This window comes from Calliphora vicina, chromosome 4 (genome assembly GCF_958450345.1).
Source record: "Calliphora vicina chromosome 4, idCalVici1.1, whole genome shotgun sequence".
Lineage (NCBI taxonomy): Eukaryota > Metazoa > Arthropoda > Insecta > Diptera > Calliphoridae > Calliphora > Calliphora vicina.
Genome location: NC_088783.1, coordinates 64,576,132 through 64,599,680, shown reverse-complemented (window position 1 = coordinate 64,599,680; position 23,549 = coordinate 64,576,132). Strand labels below are relative to the sequence as shown.

Here is a 23,549-nt window from a genome sequence, read left to right as displayed (position 1 = left end):
TTGTACAGTGTGATGCTTCTAAAGTTGGAGTTGGTGGGGTTTTATTTCAGTACGATGACTATGGTAAAGAACACCCAATCGCATATGTCTCTCAGAAATTGAGCAAATCACAAACTAATTACACTGTTACGGAACTTGAATGCCTGGCCGCAATAGTGTGTGTTAAGAAGTTTCGTCCTTATATTGATGGACTCCCTTTCCGTATAGTAACGGACCATTCCTCCTTAAGATGGCTCATGTCACAAAAGGATTTGAGCGGAAGATTGGCCCGCTGGAGTCTTCAATTACAAAGATACGATTTCGTCATTGAACACCGTAAAGGTTCTCTGAATGTGGTACCAGATTGCCTATCGAGAATGGATGTCAACGAGGTGACACTCACTGGCATAGCATTTGAAATTGATCTATTGTCCCCAGAGTTCAATGACGAAGAATACAAAAATCTAAGGGAAACTATCTCCAAAAATAGAGACTTACTGCCAGATCTTAAGATTTCAGGGAATCATGTGCTGAAGAGGGTTAAGTTTAGGCAAAGTGGCGAAGAAAGCGAAGATGAATTATGGCGTCTTTGGATTCCAAAATCACTTTCCCAAAATATAATAAGATTAGCACATGACACAAACATTTCATGTCATGGTGGCTTCGCTAAGACTTTGTCCAGAATACGGCAAAAGTATTTTTGGCCCAAAATGGTACAGGACGTTAAATTGTTTATTGAAAATTGTGACATATGCAAGTGTGTTAAATCCACAAATAAAATTTCGAGACCTCTTATGGGTGAACAATTTGTGACAAACAGACCGTTTGAAAGGTTTTACTGTGACTTTCTTGGACCATATCCATTCACGAAAGCTAAAAACTCAGTAATTTTTATTTGTTTGGACCATTTAACAAAATTTATCTTTCTAAAACCACTTAAATCGGCCACATCTGCCAGCGTTATCCTGTTTTTTCAAACGGAAATATTTCCAACATATGGCGTTCCGAAATATGTGCACAGTGATAACGGAAAACAATTTATATCAAGAGAAATGTCTGATTTTTTTAAGCTGTACGAAATACAACATATTACCACAGGATTTTATGCACCCCATTCAAACGCCTCCGAAAGGGCTAATCGAGAAGTTATCACTAAAATTCGATGTTTTTTAAAGGACCACAAAGAACATTCAGATTGGGATAAATTCATTCCCCAGATTTTAGCAATTCTGAGAAGCGACTACCATTCCTCGATTAAGTGTTCCCCTTACTATGCTGCATTTGGTCAGAACATGATTCAGCATGGCTCATCATATACAATTTTGGAGAAAATAGGATGTTTGACTGGTGAAGATTTTAGTGTGCAACAGAATGTTGACAAATTGACCAAAATAAGAGAGAGAATTAGAGAAAACTTAAACACTGCACATGAGAAAGCCACGAAAACATATAACCTGAGGAGTAGGCCAATAGAATTCCAGGTGGGCCAGACCGTATATAGAAAAAACCACATTCTTAGCAATACGTCAAAGCAGATAAATCGAAAATTCATGCCCAAATTCGTTAAGTGCAAAATTAGCAAAAAAATTGGTAACAATCTATATGGCATAGAAGATTTAAAAGGGAAATATGTTGGCAAATACCATACTTCAGATTTGAGAACATGATATTTTACCCGGCTTTTGTGGGTCGTGCCCCACGTGTACAAACGAATAATAAAAATTGCACAAAATCGTTTAAACAAAATCTTTTTACTGTTCGTCCTAAAAATAGTATATTTTCGGAACGAAGCAGTTTTGTTGCGAATTTTGTTTCATGTACCTATTTCAAACGTTTTTTTTCCCTTTGCAAATTGTAAGATAATGATTTTTTTTATGCTTTTATTTGTATAGAAATAGAGAAAATAAATCATAATGAAAACATATAACAAATTGTATCTGATAAAAATTGTTCGCTGGGTGGTTTACTTATTATGATTATACCTCATTTATTCTAATACAAATATTTTTCTAGCATGCTACAAATTCTTTTAATACGGGAGAAAGAGTAACTAAATGAACATGAGTTCATACATATATTTGCATGTAGATATTTATATACGTATGTATGTTTATACTGAGAGTGTTACACTCTAAAAACTTCATTCCTTTTATGGTAATATCTCTGTCTTTCTCCACCTTAAGGGATTTATTGATATTTCCATTGTCATTAAAGTCTCCTTGACAAATATAAAACGCAATTAAGAACAATATTAAATATTTCTATCGTTGTCAAGTTGAGATCATTACAAAGAAAAGTGTGGTATAGTCAACAAGTAATAAAGATCTTTTAAATATGTGCTTAACTTAACCATCATATTCTCAAAGTTTTTTTTTATAGTCAATTAAATAAAATAAAATAGTGACATTAATCAAATTAATTAAATTTAATTAATATAAATTGTGTAATCAAGCCACAATAATATAATATTTAAATCATAAAGTGATTTTTTCAAAAGGAGCCTCTTTTCATACATTTGCGAGCGCTGTGTATCACATCAACGTTATACTGGGTGAAAAAGGTCCCACAAACCTAGGAAAAAGGTCCCACGAATCTAGTGGTGTAACACACCACCTCGATCTTAACCTAAAATCCCACAAAAGAAGTTGCACACGTGTATTTGGAAAAGCTATATTGACATATATCTATTTCGATATCATTTTTGTATTACATGTGGAACCATGTGTAGGTGTTATATATTCACGTCAATTTGCATAAGTAGCAAAAACCACATGGTATAAAACGTCCAAAAGTCCACATCATATTGACCGATAGAAACCAAAATTTAACAACTATAAAGTATCCATATTTTCACCAAAGGCAAAAGTCTATTCAAATATAAGTGACATCTCCAAAATCATCAAATTCTGATTTTCACAAAATTTTCTATAAAATATTACACATCATTATATACTCGTATTTAGCACAAATTTTCTAACATATAAATCCAAATTTATGCAAATTGTCAACTTTAAATCAAAATCAATTTACCTTAAAATGAATTACATAATTGAAATATTTACAAACTATTCTAAATTTGCTAATTAAAAATCTACAATTGAACTATTTAAAATACTATAAACCTATACTAGATTAACTAATTATATCTATTTCATTTATATACAATTGATCTTAAGTTTACTAATTAAAATTATTTAAAATACTTACAACCTAATCTTAATTAACTAATTATAACTATTCTTTATTCACTAATTAAAACTATAAATCATTTATATATGTATCTATTAACATATTATTATAACTATTATATTATTGAATATTAATTATATTTAAATTGCATTTTCATAATTTAGAATTTAAGAACTATTTCAAATCTATAATGATAATCTTATTATAATTACTTATTTTTATATTTATATATACACTATTGCTAAATTTTAATGTAATTAAATTTGAATTTAATATTATTAATTACTAACTATTTTCTCCTAGTTTATATAATGTTATAATATTTTATAACATTTCATTATTTGAATTTGGATATTTAGTCATAATCATTATTTGCTTTCATTTATATAATATAATTATAATTAACTAACTTTTCACTTCGAGTGTACAATATATCTTTACTTTTTACTTAAGTTTTTTTATTATCTTTATTTCTTTATTTTGTAAAAAATGTAAATATCATAAAAAACTAATAATTCTTTACAAGTAGCAGAGATCACCATCAACAACAACAACACTCATTGATTGCTGGGCCCATCATCTCAATCGAAGTGGAATGAAATAAACAATGTTTTTGTAAGTGATGTTTCTCTCTATTATTTATTTTTGATTATCTCTTTTATATTATTCCTATTTTGTAAATTCATATTTTGTCAGTCCGATTCATATTTGTCCCCATAGTCCGAATTATAAATTTAAAACAATACTCTTTACATTCTAATTAAATATTGTTAATTTAGTATGTACGTTTTACTCAATGAGTAACGATCAAATGTTTTTATTATATACCATTATTCTTTTCCCCTTTAATTTAATAAACATTTGTTAATTTTGATTTTTAAGAAAATGAAACTCTAAATTATTTAGTATGGGAAAGGTAGCTATAGAATATATGTAAGTATGGTTTAAAAATTATGTCTATAATAGGGACAGATTTCAATTTCAGGGTATTAGGTCTGTCATAGGTGTCTGTTTTTGAACAGTTGGGAGGGAACAATGTACCCTAATTGGCATACCATCTCGCCATAGACTCATCTCTTTAAAATTTGTTTTTCTAATTAAATTATTCTCGGTTCAGATTTACATACTCTATGGGTGTGAGAGTATGTTATGTGTTTACGCGTCAAGACTCGGGTTGAGAACCAACGATACATAGTATAGAGCTAGCGGGTTAACATTTTCATGCCCCTTAACCATTGTAGGATCTTGTTCGGTTATGTTTGTTTGAATATGATAGAAATTGTTTGCAATTTTTATTATTCGAGATTCTAGCCGGCGCGTAACAAGGTCCATTTCTCTAAATCAAGTTATCGCCAAATTTTGATCTCAATAAATCGATGGTTGCGGTCACTTTATACCATGTACTAATGTCATCCATATTTTCAAACAAAAAATCGTTAATCATGGTGCTGTAATGATCTCCATTGACCGTAACGCGAGATTCGGTTTAGTTTTTATAGAAATAAGGCCCGATGTTGATGCCAGCATGTAAAACACACCAAACGGAATAGTTTTCTGGATGTAGTAGAGCCTGTAGGGTCTGCTGTGGATTGTGGTCTTACTACTTATGCGGCAATTTTGTTTATTAACAAATACCCAAAGCAAAAAATGAGCCTCATCGCTGAACACAATTTTCGTTGAATTGTACAAAACAGTCGTCTATAAGTTGCTCGAATCGATGACTGATTTCCAAAGTAAATTTGTATAATTTAGTAGAGTTGTTCAAGTATCATTTTATTCATCATGATTTGGCAGAGTATACTGAGCATAAATTTCAAAAAGTGAGCGCACTATGACAGTTCGTTTGATAGTCAACCCTTTCGCTAGTTGTGTACACAGAGAAAACAGATTCGTGATAGCAACCGAATTTGTTGCCAATCGAATGATTCGGTTGCACACATAGAATTTTTCAGTTCTAACAACAGAATGTCTGTTGATAAAGAAGAATTTCAGTTGAGGCAACCAAACTTTAGTTACCCCATACAAAATATTGTAGTCACAACTATAAAATTCGGTCACTAAGATAGAATCATTCGATTGGCAACAAATATTGCTATAACGAATCTGTTTTCTCTGTGTAAGGCTTAAAAAATACTCTTTACGAACACACAAATTAGCAACTCAGTGCAACAATTTAAAGTCAAATATTAGAAAATAGGCTCAAGATTCATATTTTGTGACCAAAAACAAAATTTCCCCGAAATTCACCAATTTCAAATCGATCCCCACGCTAACTTATAACACTTTGCTACAAAATTACACTTTTTGCCAGAACTTGAAAACGACCTATTGGGTGTTGCAGGCCTAGATGAGGACATACTAAAACTGTTTTCAAAGATGTTGAAACATCCTCAAAATTTTGAGTTATTTTAAACAAACTAGGTCGTAGTACTACACCATTTCCAATTGTATTTCAGAAGTTTCTAATTGTATTTCAGAAATTTCCAATTGAATTTCAGAAATTTCTAATTATATTTCAGAAAATTCCAATTCAATTTCAGAAATTTCCATTTATATTTCAGAAATTTCTAATTATATTTCACAATTTTCTAATTATATTTCAGAATTTTCCATTTATATTTCAGAAATTTCCAATTGTATTTCAGAATTTTTATTTTATACTTAAAAAGTTTCCAATTGTATTTCAGAATTTTCCAATTGTATTTCAGAAATATCCATTTGTATTTTAGAAAATTCTAATAGCAATACCAATGGATACTAGGTCGTAGTACTTTAGTACCTCTAACTCACACACTTTTATACCGATTTCAAAATTTTAAACCACTATGGATAGCCAAAGAATTGAGCTTTCATAAAATGTATACATAAAATGTATATTGCAAAAAATTATGTAAGTTTTTATAAAAAGTTTAGCTTAATTTTTTATTTTTTTCATAATTTTTGAAATTCAACAATAATTATTTATATTTTTTCTATGAAGACCAATTTTTCTTTGCAGAGTTTTTTAATTTTATATAGACAAAAACTAAATATTACTTGTTAAAATCGTTTTAAATTTGCAAAAGTTATTAAACTTTATCAAAAAAAGTTCGACAAAATTTAACTTGAAAATTCAAAATTTAACAAATATTTTTTTGTATAGTTTTATTGTATTTTTTTATTTACATGCGCTGGGGGAGAAAATACTAAAAAAAAGTGTTAATGAAAAGTTGAATAACTTTTATAATTTGTTTGTTAAGAACTAAATTTCCTTTATATATTGGTATAAATTTTTATAAGCTTCCATATTAAAATAAGCAATGAAAAGCGACTAAATTCAAAAAAGTGGATAAATTTTGTTTTTCTTTTAGATATCCTTAACAAAAACAATACGTATAACTAACAAGTGTATCAAAAAATGCACGTCATTTTAAAGCGTAATCAGTTTTCTTTCCAAACCCGTTTAAAAATTTAAAGTCGTACAAAGACTGACTGAGTTATAGATCGGTAAGTTGACGAATATCACTGAAAACGGTTTTTTTCAGAATAACTTCTGAATTTGAGGGTGTTTCTAAAATTTTTAGACACAATTTGTAATGAACTCAGCAAGACCTAAAACCCACGCTAGGTTGTTTTCCAAGTTTTTTTTCCATCGTAGCACCGTGTAATAGTTAGAACTGAACTAATTTAGCATTTTTTAGAATCGAAAACAAAGTTTTTAATTTTAGAAAATTTCGTTTAAAAAATGTTTGGAAATTTAAAATTTCCAAACAAAATAGTCTTGAAATTGTATGATTTTTTGTAATTGTAATGAAAAAAATATTTTTAATTGGATTTTTAATCAATAACTGGAAGATTCAAGTGATATGTGCACCTTTTAACGCTATTCGATTTTGCTCAAACTTTCAGCTATAGTTTCTAGATGACGGATAACTGAAATAGACATTGTAAATATAGAAAATCGCTAAAGAGCAAAACACGTGCCACCCTAATATGCATGAATGTATGTATGTATCTTGTTCGTTCATGGCTTGGTTAATTCTACTCGTGCATACATATCTATCTGTCTATAAATTCGAGCTCATGCTAGCATATTGCTAATGAAACCGTACATTTACTCATACGGACATACGTAGATGGACGTTTTGATGGCCAGCAAAAATAAAAAATAAAAAAAAGAAGAAAAAGTTTTTATTTTGTATTATTTATTTGGTGGTTTTTTCCCTATATTGGACAGTATATCAAGCATGAAATTGTTTATGGTAAATGTAGATAAAACAAAATGAACAAAACAGAAACTGTAAAAATATAAGCGTATTTAACACCTTTTTAAGGGAGAATGCGGGTAGTATGAGCAAATTTCCTTATACAAATTGCAAAATTTGAATTTTTTATCAGTTTTCTTTTTTGTTGTTATTTACTTTGAAGTTGATGTAGGAATTTTGTAATTTTTTTATATTGATTGCTTTTTAACATTTTTGTAGTCTGCTAGTAAATTGGCTTTAGGCGGGGAAATATCTTGCAATTAGTTTCAGCTTTTTGGCATTAGGTTTCATAAAGAGTTTAAAATAGCTAAAACTAAGACAATTTGGATTAAATTACCTTCTAGACTACATCAGCAATTGAACTAAAATTTACTTCATAGACTACAGAATTATTAAATCAGAATTAGCATCAGATTATCTGATGAATGAAACTTACATTTCATCTGATGAATGAAACTTACATACATTCTCGAAAGATTTAGTCAATTTCTACATGAAAAATACAGATATAAACATGACGGCATCGATTTTGCCCCATGTTGAAGAGACCTCTTTTAAATTACAAAATTATTCCACATTACCACTTGTTTTACCCACTGTTTCATTTATGTATAATTTTTTATGTTCTTTCACCTTTGCTAATAACCCTTGAAGTATTTGTTACAGCTTTTTTCCGGTAAATATTTTCTTTTTTTGTTTAATACACAATCGTGTATGTATATTTATTTATGATATTATTTGCTGGTACTTAAGTGTGTTTTACATGTGCAACAGAACTTGTAAACAAGTACATTGTGGCCATTTGTTGCATAATTTATGTGACTGGAAAATTGTTTTTTTATTATTTGCTAATTGTAATGCCTGTGCCAGTTTTGTAACATGTCATAACAAAAATAAGCATTTCAAATCGATTAGTGAACAAATGTAAATTATTGTTATTGTATTTTTTTTTTTTCAAAATCACAATTCCATAGCAGTTGTTAATAGTTGTTTTCAAAAGTCCAGAAATAAACCTTGTAAATAAAAATAGATTCCAACTGCAAATTAATGCATATAATAATATATTTTATACAAATAAAAGTAAAATTTTTCTTTTCAATTTCAATAGTGAAAATAAGTTATTGCATAATATTGGTGACGTATGATAATTGTATATTTACAACATCAATCATACGCAATGTGGTATATACTCAAATATATGAGAATTTATTATTATTCATACGCAATGCTGTACATAAGAACTATTTGCCCTGTAGTGAAAATTTAAAAAAAAATTAAATTTTTGGATTAATAAAATTTTCATTTGTTAAGGAACCAAATTGATATTTTGGTTTGGTGCGGCGGAAAATGTTTTTGATAAAACATGTATGGGACATTTCATAGTCAAAACTGTCTTTAGTTTTTTTTGAGTAGCTCTTGTTTTTAAGATACCGCGGTTTTAAGTTTTTTTTTATTATTCTGTAATTTTTTTTCTCTTTTTGTTTGATTATTTCATAAGTGGAGACTAAAATTAAAAACGCATTTTTGTACTGGTATTCTACACAAAATTATATTTTCTTTGACATCAATTTTGTTTATCTAAGTTTCAGGATATATTGGTGATATCGCAAGGATGTTGAAAATTAAGTTTTTTCCGTTTCATCCTTATAAGTTTGACCATATAATACCCTACACTAAGTAAATGTTTTTCCAAAAACATTTTTCATTTAAAATATCAATAATTTATATTCGTGATTGATTTTCGGAAGTGGGCCTTATATGGGAGCTATGATCAGTTATGGACCTATGAAATTAGGTCGTGTGATTTATGTCTACATGATAGTTATTTATGTTGAATTTTGTGTGTATACCAACATTTTTAAGAGATTTGTGCACGTTAAAGTGATTTTCGGAAGCGGGTCTATATGGGAGCTATGACTAATTATGGACCGATCATAATAAAAATTTTTGACATAAATTTCGTATATATAAAACTTATTTGGAGCAAAATTTGTGTACATACCTATACAAATTAAACATTTATGACCGATAAAGTCCAATTTCGGGAGGACATTTGCATGGGTGCTAGATGAAATAACGGCACGATATCAGCCATTTTCAATAGGCTTGGTCCATGGACCGAAAAAATTATATGTACCAAATTTTATCGAAATATCTTCAAGATTGCTACCTGTACTTTGCGCACAAAGTTTACATGGACAGACGGACGGACGGACATCGTTTAATCAACTCAGAAAGTGATTCCAAGTCGAACGGTATACTCTAAGGTGGGTGTTAGATTAATACTTTTGGGTGTTACAAACATCTGCACAAACGCATTATACCCTCCCAACTATGGTGGTGTAGGGTATAAATATTGAAAATTCGCTGAAAATATACTAAACTATTTGGCGAATAACTCAAAGTTTTTGCAATATTTTTCATATGTATTTCGCATTAAAAAAATTATTAGATACACTGTTCTCCAATTGTATTTTGCATACTTTGGTATTCCAATTCGCAACTTAGACAATTCCTGGATATGTAATGTAGAAATAAATCTATACCCAGTAAGCACCAAAGCCCCAAAAATTCAAGCACTTGAACATTTTGTTGGAATTTGAATTGAATGCAAATGTAATTATACTTTAGACATGAAAAATATTTGAAAATTTATTTATTTTTCAAACAAAAAACATATGGCTTAAATTTATGTTTCCTTTTTACTGGAGAATGCTATTGAAATAAAGTGTAATACAACTGTAATTCAATTGCTTGACTATAATTCAAGGCTTGAATTACACTTGCTTTCAACTTGAATTCCAGTAAAAATGCTTATTGGGTATGTTTGTAAAAATGACTACCTAAAAATTTATTTATAAAAAAAAATTTTTTTAGGATGTAAAATTTCTGGATATTATCTAAATATTTCATTAAATTTTTAACTAATTTTTCATTTTAATTAAAAACTATGATCGCTATAATGCCGTGAATGTGCAGTTTTTATTTAAAATTTTCATAATGCACAATTTTATTAAGGATAAAGCTATAAGAGTCAAATTTCAAATTTCCTGAAAGATCAGACAAATATGCCAAATAATCCATTAGAATTATTATACTCAAAAGAAGCATATGTTTACACAGACCAGTCTCATCCTAAAAAATTTCACATTCTTAGTAGCATTACCCAAAATTTTGAAGAAAAACTCCAAAAAAATAGGGTATTTAATGAAAATATAGAAACCGCGATATTTTGAAAACGCGAGCTGACTGGAAAAAAACAAGTATAACATAGTAATGAGGGTTCGTCAACTTGTACAAAACTTAGTTCAAATCTCGGGCATAAAATCTCTGTTCCGCAGTGTAATCATTAAATAAGGAAATTTCATACTTAAAGTTCTCATAATCATTCAAATGTGGTAAATTTCAAGTTTGAAAAAAATATCAGTATGTAAATCTAGGATTTGTTTTTTGCTACTCTATAAAGTGTCAAATATGCATTCATATTCTTAGGTGAAATTTTATTTGGAAAACTGCTCTCTTCTCTACCCTTAGAACAGTATAACCTATGTACATATTTATGTTAAACTTTAAAGTTCGATTTAGCCTATCTTTTTTCATGATCAAAAGTGATAAATACTTGTTTCATCTGAGTGATCTTTTTTCACACTCAGACAATTAATGCCTATATATAAATTGTGCTACTTTCTTTGGAAAGTGGATAGATTGTAGAAGGAAAGGTGGTGAAAGGAGGAGAAAAGCTTTTATTTGACAACTCTGTAATTGCGCATTTTTATTTGTTATTACTAGTACAGGTTGCAGCGCAACAATTTTGAAAAAAGTTAGATTTTGCAAAAAAAAAATCATAAATTGTATATCTTAAGTTACAAAATATTTATTTTGATAGATCTCCAACTCGTATTCCATAAACTGACCAAATATGTCTTCAAGAAAAATATCTAAGCTATAGAATAAACGCATAGAACGGAAGGAGAGATTAAAAAATTACTCTCTTTTCACACATACGGGTGATACAAAAACAAAATACATGCAATACATTCTCATGAATTAGGTTTTTGACAACAGACTTAGATTTTTTGCTCTCAGTTAGCTATCTAGTTGTTGTCTATGATCTAAGCTTTGTTTTAGAAAAAAGGCCCCATTTTGAAAAAAAAAATCAAAAAAGTTTTTGATTTCGGAAAAAAATTTTAAAAATAACATCACTATCAGAAGACATTGATTTCTAAAAATAGTTCATTTGACATGAAATCCCACATTATGTATATTCTTAAAATTTGAACATCGCCGAACCAAATTGAATACTTATTTCTGCGGATTTGTTCTTAATTGCTACGATAAGGTTAAGGAAAAAGAAAAGTCGCAAAATTCTCAACACGTGGCAGTGTCTGTGGTCATTTACTTTGACCGACCGTAATATATTATTTCTGATTTCATAATTTGAGCTGTGACTTTCTGATATTTTTATACATTTACGAAATAGATCTTTGTGAATCTGTGAATTATTAATATAAAAATATGAAACACACTATTTACAGAGTTTCAGCCTATTTAAGTTTTCGTTTTAATTTTCATATAAAAATCGGTTTTTGGTAAAAAATAAAAGTGAAGACAGAATAAGCTTGTTTTCTCCAGAGACTTACTAATTACTCTGTTAAATATTATTTAAGTTTTAAACTAAATCTTTATATATTTATAAAAGGAATGTTGAGGAATAAGAAAAGTCGAAAAATACTCAACTATCTTATTTGATAATTTTCCGAGTCATATTATTTATCGATTTGTTCTATTTGCGTTTTTTTTTATTTTGGCTATTTCAAAAGTAAGTTATTGATTAGTTAAATAAGTTAGATAAGAAGAGATAATAATAACATTGGTCGGTGTTCTCAAAATGCTACGCGACACGTGCTATTGAAAGCGAATCTGCTCGAATCAAAATACTTAAAAATCATGAGCGATATTCAGAAGATATCAACGAAGCTTGCAATGATCAACAACGATAGAGATAAAGAGAAGTAAGTGCTCGGCATAGTGACGAAGTTCTAAGCCATCGATACAGCCGCCAGAAGAATTCGGGAACTGAATCTCAAAAATTCGATTATATATATCTACTACTCTTAACTCCAATGGTATTAGGCCCAACTGACACAACATCACATCGAGTTTATATGGATTCGAGGACATGAGGGCATCAGGGTAAATAAAATATCTGATTAATGCGCATCAAACGGGTCGTTCCTGAACGTAACTCTTGCGCAAGTGGTGAACGTATAGAATTTGATAGATGAATGTGCTTTGAGAGAGATGAAAATCAGGTGGTCAAGTATAATCACTTGTAGAATATTCAGAATACTCTGGCCCACTCTGAAAAAGGATAGCACCAGGACTCTTTTGTTTCTTGGTAGGAACTCGAAAAGGCTTCCTAAATGATATAATTACTGGTCACTGTATGATTGGACACATGTCGGAACGTAGGGGTGGCCCACTTTATAGATATTGTAGAAGTTGTTACGATGAAGAGGAGGAAGAATCAGTACAACACCTTCTATATGATTATCTGGCCTTACTAGAGCGCACTGTGGTTCCAAATCAAACTCTAGGTGGACAAAATTATGAAAATCGGTATCTTCAGAATTTGGAAAAACTAAGTATTTTCGGAAGCTGAAAATCTGCTCTCCTCCAATACAAATGGGTTTTTCAATTGGACATTTCGTTTTCTCGACAGAAGCGCCAGAAGTTCAACAAATTTTGAATCATATTTTCGTTAATTTTTTTTAATACTTTACTGCTTTACTAAATTAGATATATCTCAATTGTTTTACCATATAGAAATTCATACTTCAAAACATAGATAAACATTGGTATAGGCGTTTATTAAGTGTATATCTTATATTTATGGGCCTCTCCATTTTCCTGTTATAGTCCTTTAAACTTGAATCTCGAATATACAGATATTTTTTTTCTAAGTAGCCCGTCCAATGAATATATACATACATCATTTAAAGAAACTTCTGGGGAAAGTTTTTGTAAAAAAATTGTAGCCGCCAGCACCAGCCGAAATACTTTTTTTAATTTTTACGGAATGGAGTTTTTAGAAATCTTTCTTTATTTATTATTGAATTTTATATATCTTGACCCTACTGTAACTTGAAATATAGTAAATACAGATCTTTTTAAAAATTTAGTTTCAGAAACATATGAAAGAGTATTTTTTTAATTTTTTATTAATGAGTTTTATATGTATATCTAGATCCTACTGTAACTTAAAAAAAGTTTATATTGATCTTTTAAACATTTTTTTGCAATCGGAGATACCAATTCTATATAAAAAGGGCGCCAAATAATTTTGTCCACCTAGATTTTGATTTGGAACCGCAGTGGAGCGTAGACTACTACATCTTTTCAGAGTTCTTTTTCATGAACGGAACTGTCTCAGAGATGTGTCACTAGTAAATAAGATCAGATTTATTAGAAGTATAGGTAAGTTTTCACTGGAAACATGGGAACCACATAGCCATCAAAATTAGGCAGGGAGACTATTCACCTTTCACTTATGATTCTCAGAATAAAAGGAATATTATATCTAAGGTTTCCACAATAAGCCACAAGGCTTCCGAGTTAACTATGTAGCTAAAATGCGAGCAGCCCATATAACCTAACCTCCTTGGAACAATTGTCACCCGATTGTAAATTTTTATTCAAGATAAATAAAAAGGACAGTTCAATGAACATTTACATCAGTTAATTTGCGATTGCTTCAACAATATGCAGTTCATATAATTATTTGAAAAATGTTAATTTTATTTCGCTTAAACAATAATTTAAAAATTTCTGGGAATTACAGCGACTGAACAGATTTTATTAATATTTCCCGGGAATGGAAAACGTCCTAGAAATTAGGAATAATACTTTAAATGCGTTGAGTTTGAATATTATTTTAAACAACTTGTTAAAGAACTGGTTACACGCTATTTATTTAATTAATTAATATTTCACATTATTTTTAAAATATCTCTCAAAATGGGTACTACTTATATTTGAAATATGCATCATTATGTTCATAAGTAATAAATGTCATAAATATTAAAACATGCTCTAAGGAAATCATGCATAACTCTAGATAGTTAAATATTTATGTATTAAACTAAAATTAGAAAACTAAATCGAAATACTTAACTTTAAATACTATTTTATGGAAACAATATGTATGTATGTATATTTTACACCAAAAATTACAACTATCACAAAAAAAGTTTCTATTCAAAATCTGAAGAAATGAAAATTTCTTCTTATTTTTGTTATAGAACCAAAGAAAGAAAGAAAAAAATTAAGAAAAACTTTGAAACGAAAATAAATGAAACAAATTGAAATTGAAATCAAAACAGACGTTAAAATTTTGTTTGTAAAGTTTATTTGCTACATTTTATTGTTCAAGCCTTACCTCTAAATGTTTAGATTTTTTTCTGTTTTTTTATTCAAATAGTTACTTGAGATTATATTTCAACTTCTTTTACTCTATTTGGTAATGGATCTACGGACACTCACACATACACACACATTTGTTATTGTAATATTAAACGATACATACATTAAAAGTACATAAGTAAGTAAGTGAAACATACACAGTAAATAGTAGTAAATTTTTTATTTAATTTATTTAGTACTAATTTTAGGTAGTTAGTATTAGCAGTATTAGTTGTAGTAGTACTAGTAGTAGATTTAAATAAATGATGGCAGTACAACAATTACAATGCGTTACATTTATTTATTTAGTTATTATTTAGTTCATATTTTTCTTTTGTTTTTTTTTTTTGTTGTTCTCTTTTGTTTTGAATGTTGAATGGAATTGATTGTTTTTGATTTTGTTTTAGTTCGTTTTATTTTAGTTCTTTAACACTCTAATTGGAAGACTATAAAAATCCTCTTTCAGTTCAATTTATATTTTGTGTTTTTTTTTCTTTTTTATTTATTAATTTTTCATTTTTTTTTTGGTTATTGATTGCATTTGAGTTTTGAGAGTACTTGTGTGAAATACAAAGAAAAATGGGGAAAAAATATATTTAAAATTAATTATTAATTAATATTAGTTTTTTGCAAAAAAAATTTTAAATTTTAACCATAATTTTTGTTGAATTAATTATTTAAATAACTAATGTTTTTTGTTAAATTTAAAAAAATTCAAATTGAATTCAAGAAAAGCATTCACAAATTAACAACAGTTTTTAATACAATTACTTGTTTTAAAATGTTATTTAAATTAAGTTAAAGTTAAAAATACTACAGAACATTTTCATTTATACCGGGTAAGGATTGAATTTTAATTTGTATGCAAATGATTTCAAATTATAAATCTACAAACAAATAAATAAAAAACAAGTATAAGTGTGATTTTAAATTATACCCTCGTCAAAGATTTTCTTAAAGTGTCAACTTTTATAGTCTTTAAAATAGATTAATTGGGCATAGAATAGATTGATTAAATAAATATTACAATAAAGAAATGGAATGGCTTAAATGTAACCATAATTTTTTCTTTAAATATTTTAAATAGGAACACAATAAACAACCATTTCCTTATTGCTTTTCTCCCAACTGAAACTAATGGGTTGTCTGACAAATTAATAGTGAATATTATTGTGAATTTATTTACAACTGGGCCAATTCACATAATGCTTGTAAAATCCATTGCAAAATAGTTATGCTTTCGGAAAATTGTTTGTAGAGTGGTTAAATTAAAGAAGTTTACTCTCTATTTCAGGTCAGCTTTTGAAATCGATGTCTTCCGATCGGGATGAAATTTGCGCAAAGGTTAGTCCAATTGGATAGTAATTCAGACACAATTTTTCTACAAAATCGGTCAAGAACTCTCTGACAAAATTTTACATTTTTGCCAAACAAGTGTTTTTTCTCATCCATGTAACTTATTACCTATTATTCTTAGCAAAATGTGTCCCAAATAGTTTAGATAGCTATTTCATAAATTTTTTGAAAAAAAAATTCAAAAATCATTTTGATACCAAAAAGGTCTTAAGTAAAAATACCTTTCTTTGAGCCAAAAAAAAAAAATAACAAAAAAAGTCCAATTTTAAAAAAAACAAAAAAAGTTTTTGATTTGATTATTTTGATAGCTATCCCAGCCAGCGACAAAAATTCTCTTAAAGGAAAAGACCTAAGCTTTCTCTTGATCCAAAAAAAATTAAAAAATGGCCATTTGGAAAAAAAGTCAACAATGTCTTTGATTTTGAAAAAAAAATGTCAAGAGAGTAAGAGAGCTAGAAATAGCTTTCCAAACTATTTGGGACACATTTTCTTAGGAACAATAAGTAAAAAGTTACATGGATTAGCAAAAACAAATGTTTGGCCAAAATGTTTTGAGCCCCTCTAACTAGAGACATCGATTTCAAAAGTTGGTTCACTTGACATGAAATCACCCATATATGAATCTAGAAAATTGAAAAAAAATCCTCCCTTAATCAACACGAAATTATGTTACCCACGACTAATTGGAAACCAAACAAGTAAGAGAGCTATATTCGAATGTGCCGAATCTTATATACCCTTCAGCAAATTATACTTAAAAATATTTTTTTTTAAATATTTTTACTTGTTTTACCCTTCACCCTTCACCTTTGTGAGAAGGGTATATATAAGTTTGTCATTCTGTTTGTAATTTCTACATTATTCATTTCCGACCCTATAAAGTATATATATTCTGGATCCTTATAGATAGCGGAGTCGATTAAGCCATGTCCGTCTGTCTGTCTGTACGTCTGTCTGTTGAAATCAATTTTCTGAAGACCCCAGATATCTTCGGGATCCAAATCTTCAATAATTATGTCAGACATGCTTTCGAGAAGTTTGCTATTTAAAATCAGCAAAATCGGTCCATAAATAAGGGAGATATGAGCAAAAAACTGGGACAACCTCGATTTTTTACCTATTTTTGATATATATCTGGATTACTAAGTCATTAATATAGACAATATGGATATCTAATGATAGATATTTCAAAGTCCATTGCAACGATGTAGATACGGCTATAGTAAGTTGGACCTACAATGGGTCAAAATCGGGAAAAATGTTTTTTAACCCGAATTTGTTTTACATCAAAAATTTTTTTTTGCCATTCATTTTTTTCCAAAAAAAAAAAATTTAAAAACTAAAAAAAAAAAACTAAAAAAAAAAAAAATTGTTTAATATTTGGAAAAAACTTGTTTTAAAAAAAATTACAAAATAATTTTGAAAAACAATTAAAAAAAAATTCCTAAAAATATTTAAAAAAATTTATTTTAAAGTATAATTTGTGAAGGGTATATAAGATTCGGCACAGCCGAATATAGCTCTCTTACTTGTTTTTATTTTCTAATTTTTTTTTTAAAAATAAAAAAAAAATAGTTTTTGAAAAAGAATTTATGAAATAACAAATTTTTTGACGAAAAAAAATATTTTTTCCGATTTTGACCCATTGTAGGTCCTACTTACTATGGGTCAAAATGACTGTGTTTTTCGTGATTTTAAAAGTTCAGGGTCATTTGGACCCAAGTGCTCTTAAGGGTTAATTTCCATTTTTGTGCTGTTATTGTAAATACTAGACTTCTATTTTTCTTAAGTTTCATCAAAATCGGCCCAAAAATATATAACATTTCGCTATCTTTCCATTAGAAATTCCAAATATTGCAAAATTTGACCTTCACGATTTAAGGGTTAACGTTTATCGATTCTAGGAAAACTTTCAGGCTATATTTAATATTCTATAATATTCTGAACTGATTTTACTTAAAATTAATAACAGTAAGGAATTGGGCTCATTCGCCAAAATTTGGCCAAAAAATTAGTTTTTCTGGAAAATCGCTAAATTTATATCGCAGGTACGCAAAAACTACAAGTAACTATACATATATTTTAAGTACAAATTAGCTTTTATTTCAATATTTCTCAATATATGTTAATTTTGTTCCTACATTTCTTGTTCTAATGGCCTGACGATTTTTTAATAACTTTAAAATTTTTTAACCAATTTTGTCTTTTATATCTCATTAGAACGACAATTACATACACATTTAGATTCTTTTAAATTAAATGGCAAAAGTAATTACTTAATAGCAATATTTAAAAAAAAAACTGAAAAAAAATATTTTTTCCCCTTGTAAATGCATCTCAAAACTAAATCGAAAGTCGGCACGGGTTGCCTTTCTTAGAAGAACATAAACATTTTTTGGTGGTATTTTAGGTCATTACAAAAGTTTTCAGGTGGCACCGTTTCAACATTTCAAAAAATTTTATTCTAAGGGACACTCTACTACTCATATCTTCTCAAGGACTTTTTAAATTAATAATAATTTTTTTTGGCGATTTTTAAAAAAAAAACTATGAGGGGCCTCCATTGCCTCTAGGAAGCTGAACAACTGTAAATAAATTCTGAAACACTTCAGCTACATCCGTGTACAATTTCGTAACAATATCTCCAACAGTTCCCGAGATACTGAATTATTTCCAAAAAAAAAAAAGTTTCTAAACCACTGTGTATTGATTGTTCACTTGATTGTTCCATATTTGAAAAACTAAAATTTTTCTCTATGGTATAATTAATTATGCATCAAACCTTTGCTCTGCAAATAAAATATTTACAAAATTTATAAAATAAATAATATTTCAAGTTTGTTTGATTTACTTAACATTTTTCTTGAAAAATCCTTTACATAGACGAGGGTACAACAATACTAATTAAATATTAATAACAAATAAAAAATAAACTAAAAATTAAATATGAATTTAAATCATATACAAATGTGGGAAAACACACTACATGACACAAAACGAAAAAAACAACAAATGAAATTTAAATATTTCGAATAGAAACTTATATAGAGAACTCTAGAGAAAGAAATATTTAAATAGTGAGGAAAAAAAATGGCATTAAAAATACCTACAAAATAAACATTGTAAAGTAATCAATCAATTCAGTTTCTTTTTTTTAATTTTTTATTATTTTATTTAATTTCATTAGTCTTTTTTTTATAAGTTTTTATACTAAATGCCAAAACAAACAACAATATTTAGACTATCAATAGAAATTGTTGAAAATAATACAATAATAATAATTAAAATAATATCAATACGCACACACACGCACACATTTGGAAATTTGTTTAGAAATTTAATTATCATTTTTTTTTTTGGTATACAAAACAACAATTAAAAAGAAAATCAAAAACAAATATTCTGTTATTATTGTTTTTTTGTTTTTTTTTTTAATTCAAATCAAAACAACTAGTATAATATCGACAACTAAAATAAAAACAATCAAGTTATAGAATTGAGTATTAATTTAATAATTAAGAGCAGACTTACTTGACGAACCGCCGCCAGCGCCAGGTGGCGGATATGAAAACCAAAATTGATGTGCCAGTTTGGTAGGCCCTAATGGGCTATCTGCAATAAAAAAATCAAAGGTTAAGGTTTAAATTATTATTGTTTTAAACTTTGTATTTGTTTAGTTGAAAAAATTTACTTTCAGATAAAACTTTTTGCTTTCAATAAATCAATTTTATTATTTTACTAGTTGACCGCCCCGGCTTCGTCCGGTAGCATTTACTAATGTTAGTTCTTCAAATTTTTCCAACCCACATACACCCAGTGTTTAAAAAACTAGACTACAAGTAGCAGTAGCAACGAAAAAACGCAAGTAGTCTAGTTAAAAAATTAATAAAAACTCGGAGTCAATAATTACTACTACTACTGCTACCTTCACATTTTGGTAGCAGTAGTTGTAGTAGTACTAATAAAAGAAAAATTTAAAAGTAGCAGAGTAATTTATTTTCTAATGCTACCTTAAAAAAGAAAAAGTTTTGATGTAGCAGTCATTAGTCTTTTATTAATTCTGCTACTTTTAAAATTTAGTAGTAATAGATGTAGCAGTTGAGGTAGTAGAAGAAGTAGCAGCTAGGTAGCAATAAAATAAGTCAAAAATAAAAATCTTCAGCCAAAAAAGTTATTATGTGTTGTTGTTGTGAATGTATATTTGTGTAAGTTGGTCGTGTTTTAAACAAAAGTTCGACTTTTTTATTATACACACAGAAAACACGATCTTTCTGTTAGCAACACGAACATCCGAGACGAATAAAACCGAATAATTCTTTCAAACTCTCTCAAAACAAAAACAACACATAGTGTTTAATTCTGTAAATTTTGGTGTTATGACTGAATATTTTCTTTTTTGACTACTTTTATTGCTACCCTAACTGCTGCATCAACTGCTACTTTACTGCTACCTTAAAAATTAAATCTCGATATAGAGCAGTAGCAATGATTTGTATTTTTATGCTACTACTCCATTTACAATTCATGTTTTATTACTACTGCTCTGTTAAGAGTTTTATATTTTGAAGGTAGCAGTAGTTTTAAAAAAACAAGAAAACGAAAAAAGACAAATGCTACTGCTACCGCTACATACACTTTTTTGAAGCAGTAGTTGTAGCAACAGTTAAAAATTTGTTAGTTATCTTAGCTTTTTAAACACTGCATACACCTGCCTGTTCTTATTTATTTGCAAATAAAATATTTATATTTGTACTGCATACTTTAGGGAACTTCTTTTATTACAGTTGACTGGACTTAATAAAAAAAAATTACCGAGTTTTACCTGGAATTTTTGAATTTTTTTTCTTTACAAACCATTTCCTGAAAATTTTGAATTGAATAAAAAAAATCAGCCAAATCATGAAAGCCGTTCTCACGTGATGCCATTACATACATGGACCATTTCATTTTTATATATATAGATTTTTGATATTTTCTATAAAATTGCACAGTTGGGCAGAATAACAATTTTTTGGAAATAAATCTGGAATTTCTAAACGGCTAATCCGATTGGTATTCAATTTGACGTGGGCATAGCCAAAGAGTATTCGAGTATTAGGGTATCTTTGACGGGCGTAAGGGCTACATATTCGAAAAATGGGACATATTTTGTATACCAAAATGTTCTTCGTGAAGATACCTTAGAGAAAAACATAAAATTGTTATATGTTCTTAAAGAAATTTTTTTTTTTAATAAAAAAAGAGTTAAGTCACCAAGAAACAGCAAAAATCTATTACTTTTTTAATTTTTAAATTGAAAATCGTTTATTTTTGGATCCATAATTGATCTTGCTCTGAAATCTTTTGTATGTTATTGGTAATTTTATTGTCTAACTAACAACAACATTTGAGTACATTTGGTTTAAAAGTACGTCCTATATTTTTAAAAATTCTGACCAAGGTATTGCAAAATTTTAAAACTTCAATTTTTAAATGCATATAACATGGAAATTACAAGAGATAAATAGCACGCGAAAACGTGAAGTTTACAATTTAGCCAAGTGCTTTCCAAAAATATAAAAAAACAAGTAAGAAAGTATGGTCGGTCAAGCCCGACCATATAATACCCTACACCAAGTAATTGAGTAAAAATATTTTTCTTTTAAAATATCAATAATTTATATTTTCGAGTGATTTTCGGAAGTGGGCCTTATATGGGAGCTATGACCAATTATGGACCGATCACCATAAAATTAGGTCATGTGATTTATGTCTATATTAAAGTTAACAATGTTGAATTTTGTGTGTATACCAGCATTTTTAAGCGATTTATGCACGTTAAAGTGATTTTCGGAAGCGGGTCTATATGGGAGCTATGACTAATTATGGACCTATCGTAACAAAATTTGTTGACATGAATTTTGTATATATAAAACTTATTTGGAGCGAAATTTGTGTAGATACATAGATAAATTAAACATTTATGACCGATAAAGTCCAATTTCGAGGGGACATTTGTATGGGGGCTAGGTGAAATAATGGACCGATTTCAGCCAGTTTCAATAGGCTTGGTTCTTGGGCCGAAAAAGTGATATGTACCAAATTTGATCGACATGTCTTCAAAATTGCGACCTGTACTCTGCGCACAAGGTTTACATGGACAGCCAGCCAGCCAGCCAGCCAGCCAGCCAGCCAGCCAGCCAGCCAGCCAACCAGACGGACGGACGGACGGACGGACATCGTTTAATCGACTCAGAAAGTTATTCTAAGTCGATCGGTATACTTTAAGGTGGGTGTTAGACTAATATTTTTGGGCGTTACAAACATCTGCACAAACGCATAATACCCTCCCCACTATGGTTGTGTAGGGTATAAAAATCTTTGAAATCGGATGGGAAACAAAAAAATGGCACGTGTTTAAAAATTTGACATGTCAAAGGTTCCCTACTTTGGGCCCCCGTAGGGCCTTGGTATGCAGCACTTGTATGGTCCATTTTATTAACTTAAAATCAAATACTGCTTGGTTATTTGTTATTTTGTGAATAACTTTAAAAACGTAAAAAATTGTGAATGAATTTTTTTATTTTTTTCAACTTATATATATTTAAATATAATCAATTCATTAAATTTTAAAATTTGTTTGTTTTTTTAAGTATATGGGTACTTCTATATAACCAAGCAACAAAATATACATTGTGGACTTGACCCTCTCCAATCTTGACGAAATTCGGTATAAAAATTGTATTTTACATGATTGTGACAAATACAAACTTTTGGATTACAGGGCCAAATGGTTCCGGAGATACCAGGTCCTGAAAAGTGAAAAAAATCTTCAAAATCTTAACCGCCGTGTGGGCGGTGGACGTGACCGATTTTATTGAAACTCGACATGCGATCTTTGTTTGTTTCGGAAAATGTATGGACCAATTTTATGCGAAAAAATCGATTTGGATTGTATGGGCAGTGGGCGTTGGGCGTGAACGATTTTGATACAATTTAATTTTTTTCTTAATTTAATTTTCTTATAATTCTCAGTGCAAAATTTCAATGCTCTACGACCATTCCTTATAATTTTTACACAAAAATTTATGAAGCCATATTTAAAAAAGGGTGCGTTTACACTCTGCCATTTTAATTAAAAAATTAAAAAACTCAAAACTTAGCAAAAACTTGCAGCCTATATTTGAACTTGACATAGATAACAACCCATTTAAACAAACTTTGTAAACAGTTAACCGAATCCGATCGAATCCACCCTACTTTTATTCCACACAAAATTGGATTTCATATCTAAAAACCCTTTCACAAAGGACATTTTCATTTTCCACTGTTAAGCACTAA

The 23,549-nt window shown here is 28.9% G+C and overlaps 2 protein-coding genes across 2 annotated transcripts in view; one reads left to right on the top strand and one right to left on the bottom strand.

Moving 5' to 3' along the window:
* Positions 1 to 23,549, bottom strand: part of LOC135958462 (putative cyclin-dependent serine/threonine-protein kinase DDB_G0272797/DDB_G0274007) — a 60,735-nt gene that overhangs the window by 19,413 nt on the left and 17,773 nt on the right. Inside the window, exon 2 of the mRNA XM_065509369.1 lies at positions 19,761 to 19,841. Within this exon, the coding sequence (XP_065365441.1) occupies positions 19,761 to 19,841 (81 nt within the window). The remainder of the gene's footprint in view (positions 1 to 19,760; positions 19,842 to 23,549) is intronic.
* LOC135958900 (carboxypeptidase B) overlaps positions 7,319 to 23,549 on the top strand; it is a 375,293-nt gene continuing 359,062 nt past the window's right edge. Inside the window, exon 1 of the mRNA XM_065509845.1 lies at positions 7,319 to 7,334. The gene's annotated coding sequence lies outside the window, so the exon portion shown is untranslated. The remainder of the gene's footprint in view (positions 7,335 to 23,549) is intronic.